This window comes from Schistocerca serialis, chromosome 2, assembly GCF_023864345.2.
Source record: "Schistocerca serialis cubense isolate TAMUIC-IGC-003099 chromosome 2, iqSchSeri2.2, whole genome shotgun sequence".
NCBI classification, from domain to species: Eukaryota; Metazoa; Arthropoda; class Insecta; order Orthoptera; family Acrididae; genus Schistocerca; species Schistocerca serialis.
In genome coordinates, this window is record NC_064639.1 from 133,709,387 (window position 1) to 133,723,934 (window position 14,548).

The 14,548-nt window shown below is 36.4% G+C and overlaps 1 protein-coding gene across 2 annotated transcripts in view; it reads right to left on the bottom strand.

Moving 5' to 3' along the window:
• LOC126456841 (V-type proton ATPase subunit H) overlaps positions 1-14,548 on the bottom strand; it is a 71,842-nt gene that overhangs the window by 38,504 nt on the left and 18,790 nt on the right. Inside the window, exons 3-7 of one of the 2 annotated variants that reach the window (XM_050092653.1) lie at positions 5,190-5,379; positions 4,881-5,099; positions 3,346-3,450; positions 2,020-2,225; positions 1,851-1,935 (exon numbers count right to left, since the gene is read on the bottom strand). In XM_050092653.1, coding sequence (XP_049948610.1) covers positions 1,851-1,935; positions 2,020-2,225; positions 3,346-3,450; positions 4,881-5,099; positions 5,190-5,379 — 805 coding nt within the window. The remainder of the gene's footprint in view (positions 1-1,850; positions 1,936-2,019; positions 2,226-3,345; positions 3,451-4,880; positions 5,100-5,189; positions 5,380-14,548) is intronic. The other variant, XM_050092654.1, reaches the window with a different exon arrangement.

Genomic DNA, 14,548 nt, shown 5'->3' on the forward strand with positions numbered 1-14,548 from the left:
GTTCGCCCACTGCTTGAATACTGCTCAGCAGTGTGGGATCCGTACCAGATAGGGTTGATAGAAGAGATAGAGAAGATCCAACAGAGAGCAGCGCGCTTTGTTACAGGATCATTTAGTAATCGCGAAAGCGTTACGGAGACTCTGCAGGAGAGACGCTCAGTAGCTCAGTATGGGATTTTGTTAAAAGTTTCGAGAACATACATTCACCGAAGAGTCAAGCAGTATATTGTTCCCTCCTACGTATATCTCGCGAAGAGACCATGAGGATAAAATCAGAGAGATAAGAGCCCACACAGAAGCATACCGACAATCCTTTTTTCCATGAACAATACGATCTGGAATAGAAGGGAGAACCAATAGAGGTACTCAGGGTACCCTCCGCCACACACCGTCAGGTGGCTTGTGGAGTATGGATGTAGATGAAGCTTATAATAGAGGAAATCAACTGCATTGCAGTGTCTTTTAGTGCATCTGCAAGAAGCATAGCTCCAAAATTCGGTACAGAATAAATTTAATATTTTGTATTATTTGAGGTAAAACAATGGAAATATAATCTCTTACATTAATCTTTAAACTAACTTAAACAGCATTCAACACATCATACAAAACTCTGATAATGTACTTTTTCAAAATGTGGTATAGACCTTACATATTGAAAAGATGTAATTGTCAGATGTCAAATATCTAAATATCACTTCTAGTTTTACTTGAGCCAGAACTGCATTTATAATGTGAGTACTGGATTTTTTTTTTAATAGTGCTCAAATCACACTTTTGCTCAAAATTAGTTTTTGTTATTTGGAAGTTTTCCATATATGCTTCTTTGGCTTTACATTCTCGAAATGATTTTTGGTCACCTTGAAAAGTAAGATTACATACACTCTTGTGTTGCTAAATTTATTTGAAGTTGTGCAGTCAGACATAAATTAACCTTCAATGACTATCATTCAGCATACATGTGAAGGACAAACAAAGTTTAGAATAAGGTACCGACCAGTACTGTCGACATCTAAAGCACTGGACAATGGAAATACATATACTGCATTTGCAAAGTACTTCATGTAACAGAATCTCCACCTTACTGGTATAAAAATGCCAATAAGGACTAAAAATAATTTGTAGACAGCTAATGTCAACATACCACAACCCAAAAAACATCCACTACAGTAATATCTAGATTAAGATACGCCATCCTTCACATTTGAACGCATTATTTCTTGAGGTTATAATTTCCACCTAAAATTTTCAATGAAGATTTTGCCTACTTGTGGCTTACAATAAACAAGCAGTTTCAGTCCACAGATTCCAAACTCTATCCCGATTGTGATGCCACAAAGTCCTTTCTCATAGTCCATGTTTCACGTTGTGCTGGCCCATAAGAGCATAGAAAATAAACTGATATGAATTTCACTGACCGTTGTCTGCAATCTGTAAATTCGGAATCCACCGACACCAGTGCCACTGTGAACGCAACCTAAGCCACTGAGCCATATGAGCGCATCGTACGAGAAACAAATAGTTTCCAGAAAAGAGGAGGAGGAGGAGGAGAGAGGTGCAAACACACTAAAGTTTTAAGTCAGGCCTTCAATACGTATCTCAAGGGCTCACTTACTTAAGAGCACTGCCCAAACAGGCAAGAATCAGCTTCAGATTTTGGGCTGAAACACAGCTGTGTTTTGTCATTAAATAATTTGCTTTCTTTGGTCTTGGGTTTTGATGACCCACGTCATATGCCATAGCTTGCCTTCACAGTTGGTCACAAGTTTGTAAACTTGTAAATGTTTATGAGTTCATAATCTGTAAACGTTATGAGTATGGTAATACATAGCCACGATACATAACATCCTTACCCTGAATACAGCCAGTATAATTCTTGTGACTTTTTCCTTTACTGAGTCACTCAGTATATCAGCCAAAATAGGAATTACATTGAATCTGTAAAAACAATTAGAAAGACATAATTTAAAATGTTTCTGAAAAAATTTCCATGTAATGAGAAAAGTCAAGAGAGTAACTTACTTATTCATTTTTTCAGCAAGTAGTGGATTGAAAGTAAGTACCCATAGACAAAAGATGAGTTGGTACTGGACTTGAAAGTTTACTCTTCCTTGGAGCACATCAATAAGAGTAGAAATGCCATCCACAGACACAAATGCAAATCTGTACTCATCAATACGTAACATCATTTGCAGACAGCGAGCAACTGACTGCATATACTCGTTGTTCTACAAAAAAAGTTTTTATATAAAAATATTTCATTTTCTGAATTATCATAAACCTGAACACTTTATAAAGCCAAGTATAACGAATGAAGTTACTATTTTGGTGCAATAAGGAGAAAAAATTGGAAACTAATGATGTTGAAGGTTTGGGACTCAAGATTTACAATAAAATATGCTAAGGTGATACAGTAATGGATAACATTAGCCATTTAAAACTCAAATTCAAGAAAGAACAGAACACACAGGGAGGAGAGAAAAACAAAGAACAATATCAGTGTAAAAAATGAAAATAAATAAATAAAAATCAGGAAACAAGAATTTTTAACTGCTTTGACAGAAACCCCAAAACATCAATGACGTGGATTAAAAAAAAGTGAAAGCAGACCTGAGGGAAATGGAAATAATGGAGGAAGGAATAGGAGAAAGATTCAGAGCAAAAGTCAAAGGTTTCAAGGGCTTCCAGGAGAAAACAAAAGAAAAGACAGGTGCAATATGGACAGAAGAAAGAAGAGAAAAACATAGAAAGATTGAAAAATAACTGGAAAGACAGAGAGGAGAAAAGAAAGAATACATATGTTATTTCATGTGAAGGCCAAACCAATAAAAGAAAAATCATGTCGCTCACTATATGCATTTTGTAGATTCTTTCTTGTGTGTGGTTCCCTCTTGAATCTGGTCTCTGTATGGCTAATTTGATCATTTTTTGATAAAAATATATTGTTTAACTTTAAATGATGACAGTGGCCATTACATATTACTGTAAATACTACTTTGTCAATGGTATCAAAATCTTAGACCTTATGTAAATTTTCATCTTGTATAGAAAATCAAAACCTAGTAGCTGCATCGTTTAATAATTAAAGTTTACCCAATTTACTTGCTGAACATAATAATACATGATACATCCATACCAATGATTCTGATGTGTTTCACTATCTGTTAATAAGATCATGCAAATAATATGGTTTTTATATGTATTACTTTATATGATTTCTGCATTTTTGTATGAAATAAAAATGTGAGTTGTTTCAAGTTTACATACAGATGACTTGATCAGTGCAACAGGCAGAAGTTGTTACTGATTGTGTGTCTGAAGCCTGCAGCTGAAATGAACAAAACAAACCCGAATTTCCTCAGGATGCTCAGCTGTCGAAACAGGAGCAGTGCCAGATGAAGATTCCTCTGCTGCAGGTGTCGCATGCAAAGTCGCATCCTTTAGCGCTTCACTCTACAAAAATATAACTGCAGTCAAGCTCAAATTCTTCATGCCAGTTATTAGTGTACGGATTTTCTGAAGCAGACAGTTGACTAAGAGCCCAGCTAATGCCAGCTGTTAGTTGAGAGAGAATGAAGAACGATGAAAGACCAGGTAAGTTTGCACAAGCCATCATACCAAAATAATTTTAAACTGCTGAAGGAGAATTAGACTTGACAGGAAATACCACCATCATGTTTTAGTTGAAGTCCACATACAGAGAGTGTAGAACAACAAAGAATTGCAGAAATACTATATCAAACATAGTATTTCTTTAATCCATAGCCACAGACTCTATAACTGTAGAAACAAACTGACTAAAAAGCACTATTTTCAGGTGCAAAGCGATGAGGAAAGAAAACAGTAATAACATTTGTTTCATATTAAATGTCATTTGTTAGTATCCATCTGAACAATGCACAAAAAGCAGCACTATACAAAAGGAGTAAATATCACACACTTTTCCACTGAACTACAGGCTGATATAAGAAAGTATTTGATTAAGGTTGTCAAAATAATTTAGTTTTGAGATTAATAATTCTGAACAAAAAATAAATTTTCAATGTCAGAATCAGCTCCAAAACAAGACTAAAAAACTAATTTAGGTTGTTAATATGTACCCACAAGTAACATAAATGAACACAAAAACATATTACAGTTTTATTATTTCATTGCATTACAAAGTCACTTAAATTTTATGATTGAAACAGTGCATTCACATTTTAAATACTGAATTAGATTCTTAATTTGAAGTCATGAAAATGAGGATGAAGTTCACACAACTTTTAAGGGCAATAACACAATTTACTGTTTTCATCCAAAATATCTTAAAATCTTCATATGGTTTAATACTTCGGCTATCACCTGTATAGTGATTTTGATGTCCCAAGCAATATTCTCTCTCAAATCTACATATTTCAATGCAATTTTATGAACAATATTTAACTTCAGCTTATTATTTTTATCAGTGTAGGAGAAATTTCAAGCAGGTCTAGTAAATTCTTGACAGATCTACTTGTTGATTTGCACCTTAACGATATTGGGAGATGTATGTTTTCATTGTATATAAAAAAATATCTATTCAATTTTTCTGCAGTTTTTAGACAACTTAGCTACAGCTGAGTGTAGTGGAATGAACTTTGTTTGACATTGGCAGTTTGCAACATTTGGTTTTTATCTTTAACTGTAGCTTGCATCTGAGCTCCACTTTCCCCTCAAGCTAAACCCCCAACCCCTTTTCCAGTACACCATACTACAATATACCTACAGTGAAATCTGATTACAAAAAACTTAAATGGAATCAAATCAAATTTCTATAACTGTTGTGAAATAAAAAAGTAACATAAGAAACACTAACAGTGAAGAGAGTAGAAGTACAGATCCATAAACTAAAGAATACTTACATTCTGTTTTAGCTGGTCCTTCAACCATGCAAGGTAGAACTGCAAGTCAGACTTGTCCATTAAGTCTTGGCTCCAGCAAGCAATCTTTGCTATAATTCTTGATGTCATATTTACTATGAAACCATCAGGTCTGTTGAGAAGATTCAGGAAAGGCCCCCAAACTGATTCCTTCTTTTTGGCACAATGCTCATGGAATATTTCAACACGTTTTCGATCTTCCTGCATAAACAAAATACATTAATTGCATTTCCTCATTCTTGTTGGTGGCTTATGTGGTAATTGCTGATTACATGAAATTTGTTCACATACCTGCAACATGTCATCAATCATTATTAAAATATACTGAATTGTCTGATCTTTTGACACATGCCCCAGGAGGTTCAAAAATGTCTTGGCAGCCTGATTCCTATTGTCTTTCAGTAGCTTCTCACGAGCCTGAGCATCAGCATTATCAAATGCCACTATAAAACTATAGTCCTCTTGAGAAATCATTTGCGATCTAGAAACAACAAAAAATAGTACCCTTATAAAACAATAATGTGTGGAAAAATAATATTTCCATGGAAGCATAACTCACTTAAATGACATTAAATGTGTTAATTGACCATTACAGAGCCTGAATAACCCAAACAAGTATTTAATGTGAGATCACTAATGGATTTGCAGAAAGCAAAGGCGCTGGTGTTTTTTTGTGTAGGATTCGAATATTGTCTTATAATTTTGGTCATACTATGACAACGCAAACAGACATACACTGAGGCAATGTGCATGTTGGTAGATTTCATTCAGCTTAATATTAAGCTTTTTTTCCTCAACTTGGTTGTGCATCTAACAGAATACAATTCACAATACTGATTTGGGGAAAATCCACACATTTGCATTATACCAGTTGAGAGTGCTCTTTTTAACAGCAAAAATGAAAGGCAGTATCATACATTGCAATAACCAGACAATTAATTGGGAAAATTACAGTTCTGTTAGTGGTGGGCATGACATGACATCCTGAGAACCTTTACTAAATGCCTTCTCTGAAAACCACATAGAACAGATAGTTAGGAACCCCACTCATGATGGAAATATATTGGATCTAATGGCAACAAACTGACCTAACCTCTTTAAGGATGTCCATATCAAAACTGATATCAGTGACCATTACAGCATTGTGGCAACAATGCTTATCAAAGTACAAAGGACAACTAAAACAAGCAGAAAGATATATATGTTCAGTAAACTAGATAAAAAATTTAGTAGTGTCATACCTCAATGAGGAACTTTAAACTTTCAGAACAGGGCAGGAGTATGTTGAAAAGCTCTGATTCAAGTTTAAAAGAATAGTTGACCATGCACCGGATAGATATGTACACACTAGAATAGTTCATAATGGGAGGGAATGTCCATGGTATACAGTCACTGTAAGGAAGCTTCTAAAGAGAGATTACTGAATAATAGATGTAAAACGAGGTGTAGGGCTATAGACAGAGAAATTCTGAACGAAACACATTTGGCTGTCAAGGAAGCAATGTGTGATACCTTCAATGACTACCATGGCATAATATTGTCAAGTGACATTTCACAGAACCAAAAGAAATTCTGGTCCTATGTAATGGCTGTTATGGGCACCAAAGTTAGTGCCCAGTCTCTAATGAATGAGACAGAAATTGAGAGTAGCAAAGCAAAAGCTGAAATGCTTAACTCTGTTTTCAAATGTTCCTTTATGAAGGGAAACCCAGGAGAACTGCCCCAATTTAATCCTCATACCACTGAAAAGATGAATAAAATAAGTATTAGTGTCAGTTGTGTTGAGAAACAGCTGAAATCATCAAAATTGAACCAAGCTCCAGGCCCCGGTGGAATCCTTGTCAGATTCTATACTGAATTTGCAGTTGATATAGCCCCTCTTCTAACTATAATCTACTATAGATCCCTCAAACAAAACACTGTGTCCAGTTCTTGGAAAAAGGCACAGGTCACACCCGTCAACAAGAAGGGTAGTAGAACTGATTCATGAAACTACTGTCCAGTATCCTTGACATCAATTTGTTGTAGAATTTTAGAACATATCCTGAGCTGAAACGTAATGAGGGATCTTGAACAGAACGACCTCCTCAATGCTAACCAGCATGGATTTCAAAAACACTGAACATATGAAACCCAACTCACATTTATCTCACATGACACATGGCAATCTGGCAGATGATGTATTTCTTGATATCAGAAAAACATTTGACTCAGTACCACACCTGTACTTATTGCCAAAAGTACGATCATATGGGGTACCAAGGGAAATTTATGACTGGATTGAGGACCTTTTGGTAGGGAGGAAGCAACATGTTATTTTGGATGGAGAGTCATTGTCAGATGTAGAAGTAACTCTGGGCGTGCCCCAGGGAAGTGTGTTGGGACCCTTGCTGTTCATGTTGTATATTAATAACCTTGAGAAAACTATTAACAGTAAAATCAGGCTTTCTGCAGATGATGCACTTATCTATACTAATAATGATGATGATGATGATGATGATGATGATGATGTTGTTTGGCTTGTAGGGCACTCAACTGCGAGGTCACATCAGCGCCCGCAGTTATCTATAATGAAGTACTATCTGAAAGAAGCTGCTTAAATATTCAGTCAGATCTCGATAAGATTTCGAAGTGGTGCGGAGATTGGCAACTTGCTCTCAATGTTCAGAAATGTCAAATTGTGACCCTCATAAAATGAAAAAAATGTATTATCCTATGACTATAATGTCAATAAGTCACTGTTGAAATTGGCCATCTCATACAAATACGTACGTGTAACACTTTGTAGGTGTATGAAACGGAATGATCACATAGGTTCAGTCGTGGGTAAAGCAGGTAGTAGATTTCAGTTTATTGGTACAATACCAGCGAAGTGTAATCAATCTACAAAGGAGATTGCTTACAAATCACTTGTGCAACCAGTTCTAGAATACTGCTCAAGTGTGTGGGACCCATACCACATAGGCCTAACATGCGATATTAAACGTATACAGAGAAGGGCAGCATGAATTGTCACAGGTTTATTTAATCCTTGCGAGAGTGTCACAAAGATACTGAAGGAACTGAACTGGAAGACTCTTTAAGATAGCCGTAAACTATCCTGAGAAAGTCTGTTAACAAAGTTTCAAGAACTGGCTTTAAATGATGACTCTAGGAATATACTGTGACCGCATATGTGAATGGAACAGGAAGAAACCCTAATAACAGGTACAATGGGCCATAGCCTCTGCCATGCACCTCATGGTGGTCTGCAGAGTATAGATGGAGATACATAATATTTTTATGTTCATCACTTAAAAGAGATCATGGGAGAGAGCTATGCACATCCACAATCTATAAAAAGTACGCCCTGTATGAGAGCAAGATATCATAAGAGCACACGTATGCTGAAGGTTTTTAATGCCAAAGCCCAATTCAGATGCTGTTATGAGTTCTCTCAATGACAAGTACACAAATGAAGTATTCCTGTTGCAAGCCCAATCCATGAGGTCATTAAAGACTAACACAAGCTCAGACTGGCCAAGGATGGACACAGCAACATGCCACATATTTTTCAAAGGAACTATCTTGGGATTTTGATTCGTTTATCATGTTCTAATACCAAGCATGCTTCATTTCCTGCTTACTTTGCTTGCTCCAAATTTCTGTGATTGCAAAAGCATTATTATGAGATCAGGAGATACATGAGTAGATTTACTGTTGATAAATATCACATGTCCCACATATGCAATGTATTAAAAGTTCTAGAAGACAATGTGTGTCATCATCCACCTTCCATCACTGATTCAAATGAAAATACATGCTGATTATGCCTCCATGATCTCCATATTGCATACCATGAGCCAGAGGATGTTGATACATTTAAGGCATACTATCTGTCAACATTTTTTAAAAGCGTGTCGAAGACTACAATCATGAGCTTCCAATAAAGAAATTGTGGCCAAAGTTAAACATTAACGTGGAAGTTGCACAACTAAAAATACTTGGAATGATGTGCGAAAGACATATGGAGAAAACTTGCTGATTCTGCATCAGAGTAAAAAAACTGGAAACAGACATTGCCAGTTCAGCTGAAGAGACAGTGAGTATGACAACAGTGAGTATTATGATGATGATGATGATGATGATGATGATGATGATGATGACAGTGTAGGTTCTACACTCTCATTTTGCAGTTCTGAACAATCAAGATTTGATGGCTATTGTGGAGAACAATAAGAAGGAAGAAACTGAGGTTAAGGAAGAAACTGAGGTCAAGGAAGTTCAACCCATATGAAAGATGACAACTAAGGTGATGGCAAATGTCTTCAAAATGGTAGTGCTGCATGGCAGTTTTTGAAGACAGTGATCCAGAAGAGGAGAGAAATTAAGTGTAAATTGAGGTTGAACATGTTCTTAAAACACTACAAGAACTTGCATGAGCTGAAATTGAAGAAAAATCAATGATCAATAATCTATTATTTTGTTTCCATGGTTCTTGGGTGTACTGCCAAATCCTATTGTTGAAAGTCAACAATATTTCACCAGAGAAGCATTATGCCATTATCAAGTGGTGCTCAATCATCATCATCTGATGATGCCAGGAGAGCTGTCTGCCAAAATATTGTGGTGTTTCGATAATCGAATTTGGCAGTACAACTGAGCATCATGGAAGCAGCATATAATCTTGGAAAGTTTGACATCATATATCTAATAATTTGTTTGAGAATGATTTTATACTTTAAGAGTGAACCACATCAACTGCAACTGCTGAGTCTACTCTGAAAATAATCACAGAAACTGTGTTGAACACAGCATCACAAAAATCTTCTGAAGACTAGAAGCTATTTAAATTTCAAAATTTGAAATACAAAAACTTCATAAGGTTATTATATTGTACATGTCGAGTGTTTGTTACTTGTTTCATCAATTACATTTGATGTTTTTATTTTCTTCTGTATTTAATTTAGTTGCAGGAAAAAAATACTGGTTGTTTTTAGTTGACATACTGTGCGACATAATTTTAGAAGAGTACCTAATCCAGGATTTAATATATAAAATTTCTTCCATTTTACACAATTCCACTGAACATGGTATTTTCATGGAATGAATTGAGGTTTACCTGTATATGTTCTGAGTGTCTTAGCAGATATTACAAAGACCATTCTTTGATATTTCAGTCTCCATCCCTGTTGCTAACAATTTATTTTCCTCTCTACAGAAATAACACACTCAATGCCAAATGGAATAATAATAATGTTGCGGAGTAACTCATCTTTAAGAAAGTCTTCATTGCTCAAACACAATATAAGAGTAATATGTGGTGCTTACTCATGATCACCTTGTAGACATCTGCTTAAGGAGGCATTCTGACTATTGTTTCATAGTGTATTTACTCCCTCATGAATTATGTTGTAAATAATCCACTGCTATTCAAAAGAAACAGTGATATACATAAATATAACACTACATGACAATAATTAACAAAAACACCCTGGGTATCTTCAAAATAATGTGTGTTTGACCTCCAGCTTCATTTGATCAAGCTATAATGCGACGTGCAACAGCTCAATATGTGACAAAAAGATGAATGACTAATAAATAAAATTATTTGCAAGATATATATAATAATGTATTCTGCTGCCTTGTATATGTCAACTGGATCTTACAATACTATGGGCAGAGAGACTAACAGGTTTAACTGTATCAGGCAGGAGTACTGCTTTTCCTTGTTTTAACATTCTACTCATTTCTGATGATCTCCTAATTTAGCATTAAACCATGCATGTCAGTATGTAAAGCAGAATTCCAGACAAAGGTATGTTACATGATTTATTATAAGCAAATGGACTGCAATACATCACAATTTGAGGTATAAACCTCTTCTCATTCTATGTCACTCAGGAAGCTTTATAAATTTCCAACAGTTTTCCATTTTAGTACATAAAGACTCCTAGCTGAATGTTAAGTACAAGATCTTCCCAAAATTCTGTGCATCTGTTACATGACTATAGCACTGTTTATTACAACATTCATATTTTACTTTATGCTGATAGCTAATTCCATATTCTTCAGACACTTGTCAAAAGATGAGAAAAAGTTGTATGTGATCTTGTTAAAAGTGCATAAAACCATTTTAATTCCTGCACTCTGACAACCATTCCCTGCAAATTTACTAACATCTCATAATTTAAAGAATGCACTCAGTTACATGCTATTGTTCCTTATAACTGTCTGATTCATTTTACAGAAATTCTGCTGTTTTTATAAGTGTTGAGCAATAATGCTGATACTCATGTGTAATTTCTCAAGGTGTCTGTTTAAAACGGCGGCAACCCTGGTGTGATGCATTTTGCTGGTTAATAGGAGGGAAAATATGTCATTAGATAGCTGTCACCAAAGACATTCACCATGTAAGAAGTGTAAATATAGCACATCTGAAATCAAACATTATTTCTCAAACCTATTAAGGCTGTGAAATAAAGGATTTGTGACCAGATGCTGTCTCCTTCACTAATACTTAACTGAATAAGGGCTACATAATTTACCAAGCTCACTCACAGAAAATACAATTCTTGATAAGCATCCATGTTGTTACGTTAACCCTAATAAAACTATTAATTTTTTAAAAACCAAACAACATTCTCCACTTGAAATACTGATAAACAATCCATGTAATATATACCTGACTAGTATTTAGACTTAGACAGTTTCACCCCATATACATAGAAAAGTTCCAAGAAAAGCATTGGACTCAATATCACAGCAATGCTTATAACAAAAGTAAAAAAGTATGATAAATGAAAAGCACTATATTGCTTATCTTCTACAGGATTAATTTATTGCATCAACCCGTTTCTGGCTTACAATGCCATCTCCGGACTTTATCTGACTATTGACGCTAAAGTAGTAAACAACATTGGAAAAAAAATGTTACACATCTAGATTGAGCCACAAACACAAAATAAATGACATCTTTGACAGTGTAGTGTAATTTATTTTAAAAGGTAAAAAGTTAAACCGTAGATAAATATAAAGGGAGCAAATGAAAATAAATTACTACTATACTCAAAAACAGCACCCGTATAACAGTTTACATTAAATAAACAAATCAAATGAAATAAAATTAGTACTTGGTGAGACAGAGTCAAGAGGTATTAAACATGCGAAATGATGCAGAAACCAATTAAAAGAAAGAAGTAACAATTGTAACTACAGAATATATGGAGTACATAGGCAGTCTCAATATATTAAATCAATAAAGACAGGAAAATGGAGGAATATGAAGGGACAAACTGTGTGGGAGTAGTCTCAATATTAAATCAATCAAGACAGGAAAATGGAGGAATATGAAGGGACAAACTGTGTGGGAGTAGTCTCAATATTAAATCAATAAAGACAGTAAAATGGAGGAATATGAAGGGACAAACTGTGTGGGAAGTTGAGGTTGGGTTGTTGTGGAGGAGGAGACCAGACACCGAAGTCATCGGTCTCATCAGTTTAGGGAAGGAAGTCAGCCACGCCCTTTCAAAGGAACCATCCTGGCATTTGCCTGGAGCGATTTAGAGAAATCACGGAAAACCTAAATCAGGATGGCAGGACGCGGGATTGAACCGTCGGCCTCCTGAATGCAAGTCCAGTGTGCTAACCACTGCGCCACCCCACTCGGCGTGTGCACGGGAAGTAATGGTAAGAAGAGGGTACATATTAAGTTCTGTTTGATCATTTCAGATTAGAACAGCACTGTGGGCTAGATGTTTGCTGATTTCCAGAGCTTTCAGCAGATTGAGTTTTTGGCCTTGTTTGCTAATTGAAGAACATGGATCTTTGGCTGGTAGTTGTGGCCCTCGCTCAGTACATGCTTAGCAAATGTGCAGTCAGAATTCTGTAATTTCCAGCTGCATTCATGTTCTGACAGCCTAGTAAATATGTGTCTGCCTGATTGACCAATATAAAAGCTATCACAATCAGAATAAGTAATTCATACACCCCACTGCTGGCTAGTAATTGGATCTTATTTTGAAAGCCCAAAACCAGTTAACGTAATAAATTAATACAGCAGTGTGGTATCACATATTGATGATGCCACCCCAAGGGTGTCATAAAGGTGGCAACAAAATTGCAAACTGCTGTCAGGCACCGGGGCTGCGTGACAATTGAGACACACCTGCAGCGGCTCCATAGCACAAGCACCCTCTGCCGCCATGATATAGGACTGCCGGCAGCAGCCACACAGCCCACACGCACTTGGAGCCTCTTCGCTACATGTCACTATGCAGACGCCGCCTAGTCACGGCTCTGACAACATTGATTGTGCTTTAGTACAGAAAGCCTCATCTTTGTTGCTATTGTAATTATTGGCCTTATTTTTTGGTGCTTTATTGGTAATGAGTCTTCATAAGACTGGAGGAATACAAGTTAAGTAAACTTTCTGGTTACTGTGTTAACTTGTCCACTAATCATTTCTGCTCCTGTCCAGCTTTCCTATGACAATTGCCACAATGCTATGTAGCCCACCTCTCCTTATCGTTATGTATGAAATCACACACAACATACATTGTGATGAGTACTAGTACTTACATGCAGCTGTCATCAAGTCTAATTTACTTCTTCCTGTTCTGTCATCTTTTTTTTTTTCAGTTGTTTGTCTTATGTCTCCAGTGTTTGCCTTGTTAGTGTTCTGTATGTTCAAGATTCCGTGATTGCTGCTTTTGCACCATTTTTTCTTTATCTGTGCTTACTTGCCTTGTTATTTTGTGCACTGCCTAGTTAATATGGCTGCTACTAAGCCACTATTACCTGCTACACTGCCTGCAGTTGACCTAAATCAGTTTATTCAGTTTCAGAATCAACAGATAGCACAACTGCTTGATTCGATTACTCGCTTCATGATGGTGCAGATGACTTCACACAAGGCGGTGGGCACAATGGCAGCCCCACTGCCTGCATGTGTGCCACCTTTTCACGAGTTTGACAAGATGAGGGAAGACTGGACAGAGTACCTCCCACTATTCAATGCACACACCACACAGCATCATGACAAACATTTTTATTTCTTGGCCACAGCGGGATTGACTATTTACTGCTTGTGAGCGAAACTTTTTCCCACTTTGCGCCCAGAATTAGTACAATACGAGGACCTACAGCAGGTGCATATGAAGTATTATGAGAACATGGTACAAGTGCAGCTGCCCTTTACAAATTCTTTATGCTTTGCAAGCAACAAGAACAGATATATTGTTAGTGGGCAACTGAAATGCAAGGCCTTACTATAGCTGGTATCACAAATGATGGCAGTCGACTTTAGGCTTGTTCTGCACATCTAAGTCATGCATTCTCCAAGAGCCAATGTGCATTCAGTAGTGTTCTCAACTCTCCGCTGTGAACAACGCAGCCAATGTGAGCATTAAAAGTGATTGTAGTAAGTTATTTATTGAATTTATATTCCACTTTTTGTGACCTGTCATGGCTGATGGTGGTAATAAGTAACAAATTCTGAACAAGGATGTGTGAGAGACAATTTGCAGTACACATGCTTTCTTCAAGCACAGAGCACATGTATGTGCTTACTGCAACCGTCGCTTAGAACCATCAACAATGCAGGTCCCCATCAGTGTCTTGAAATGAGCAAACCATCATTGTTCGAGAAACAAACTACTGACAGTAGATTC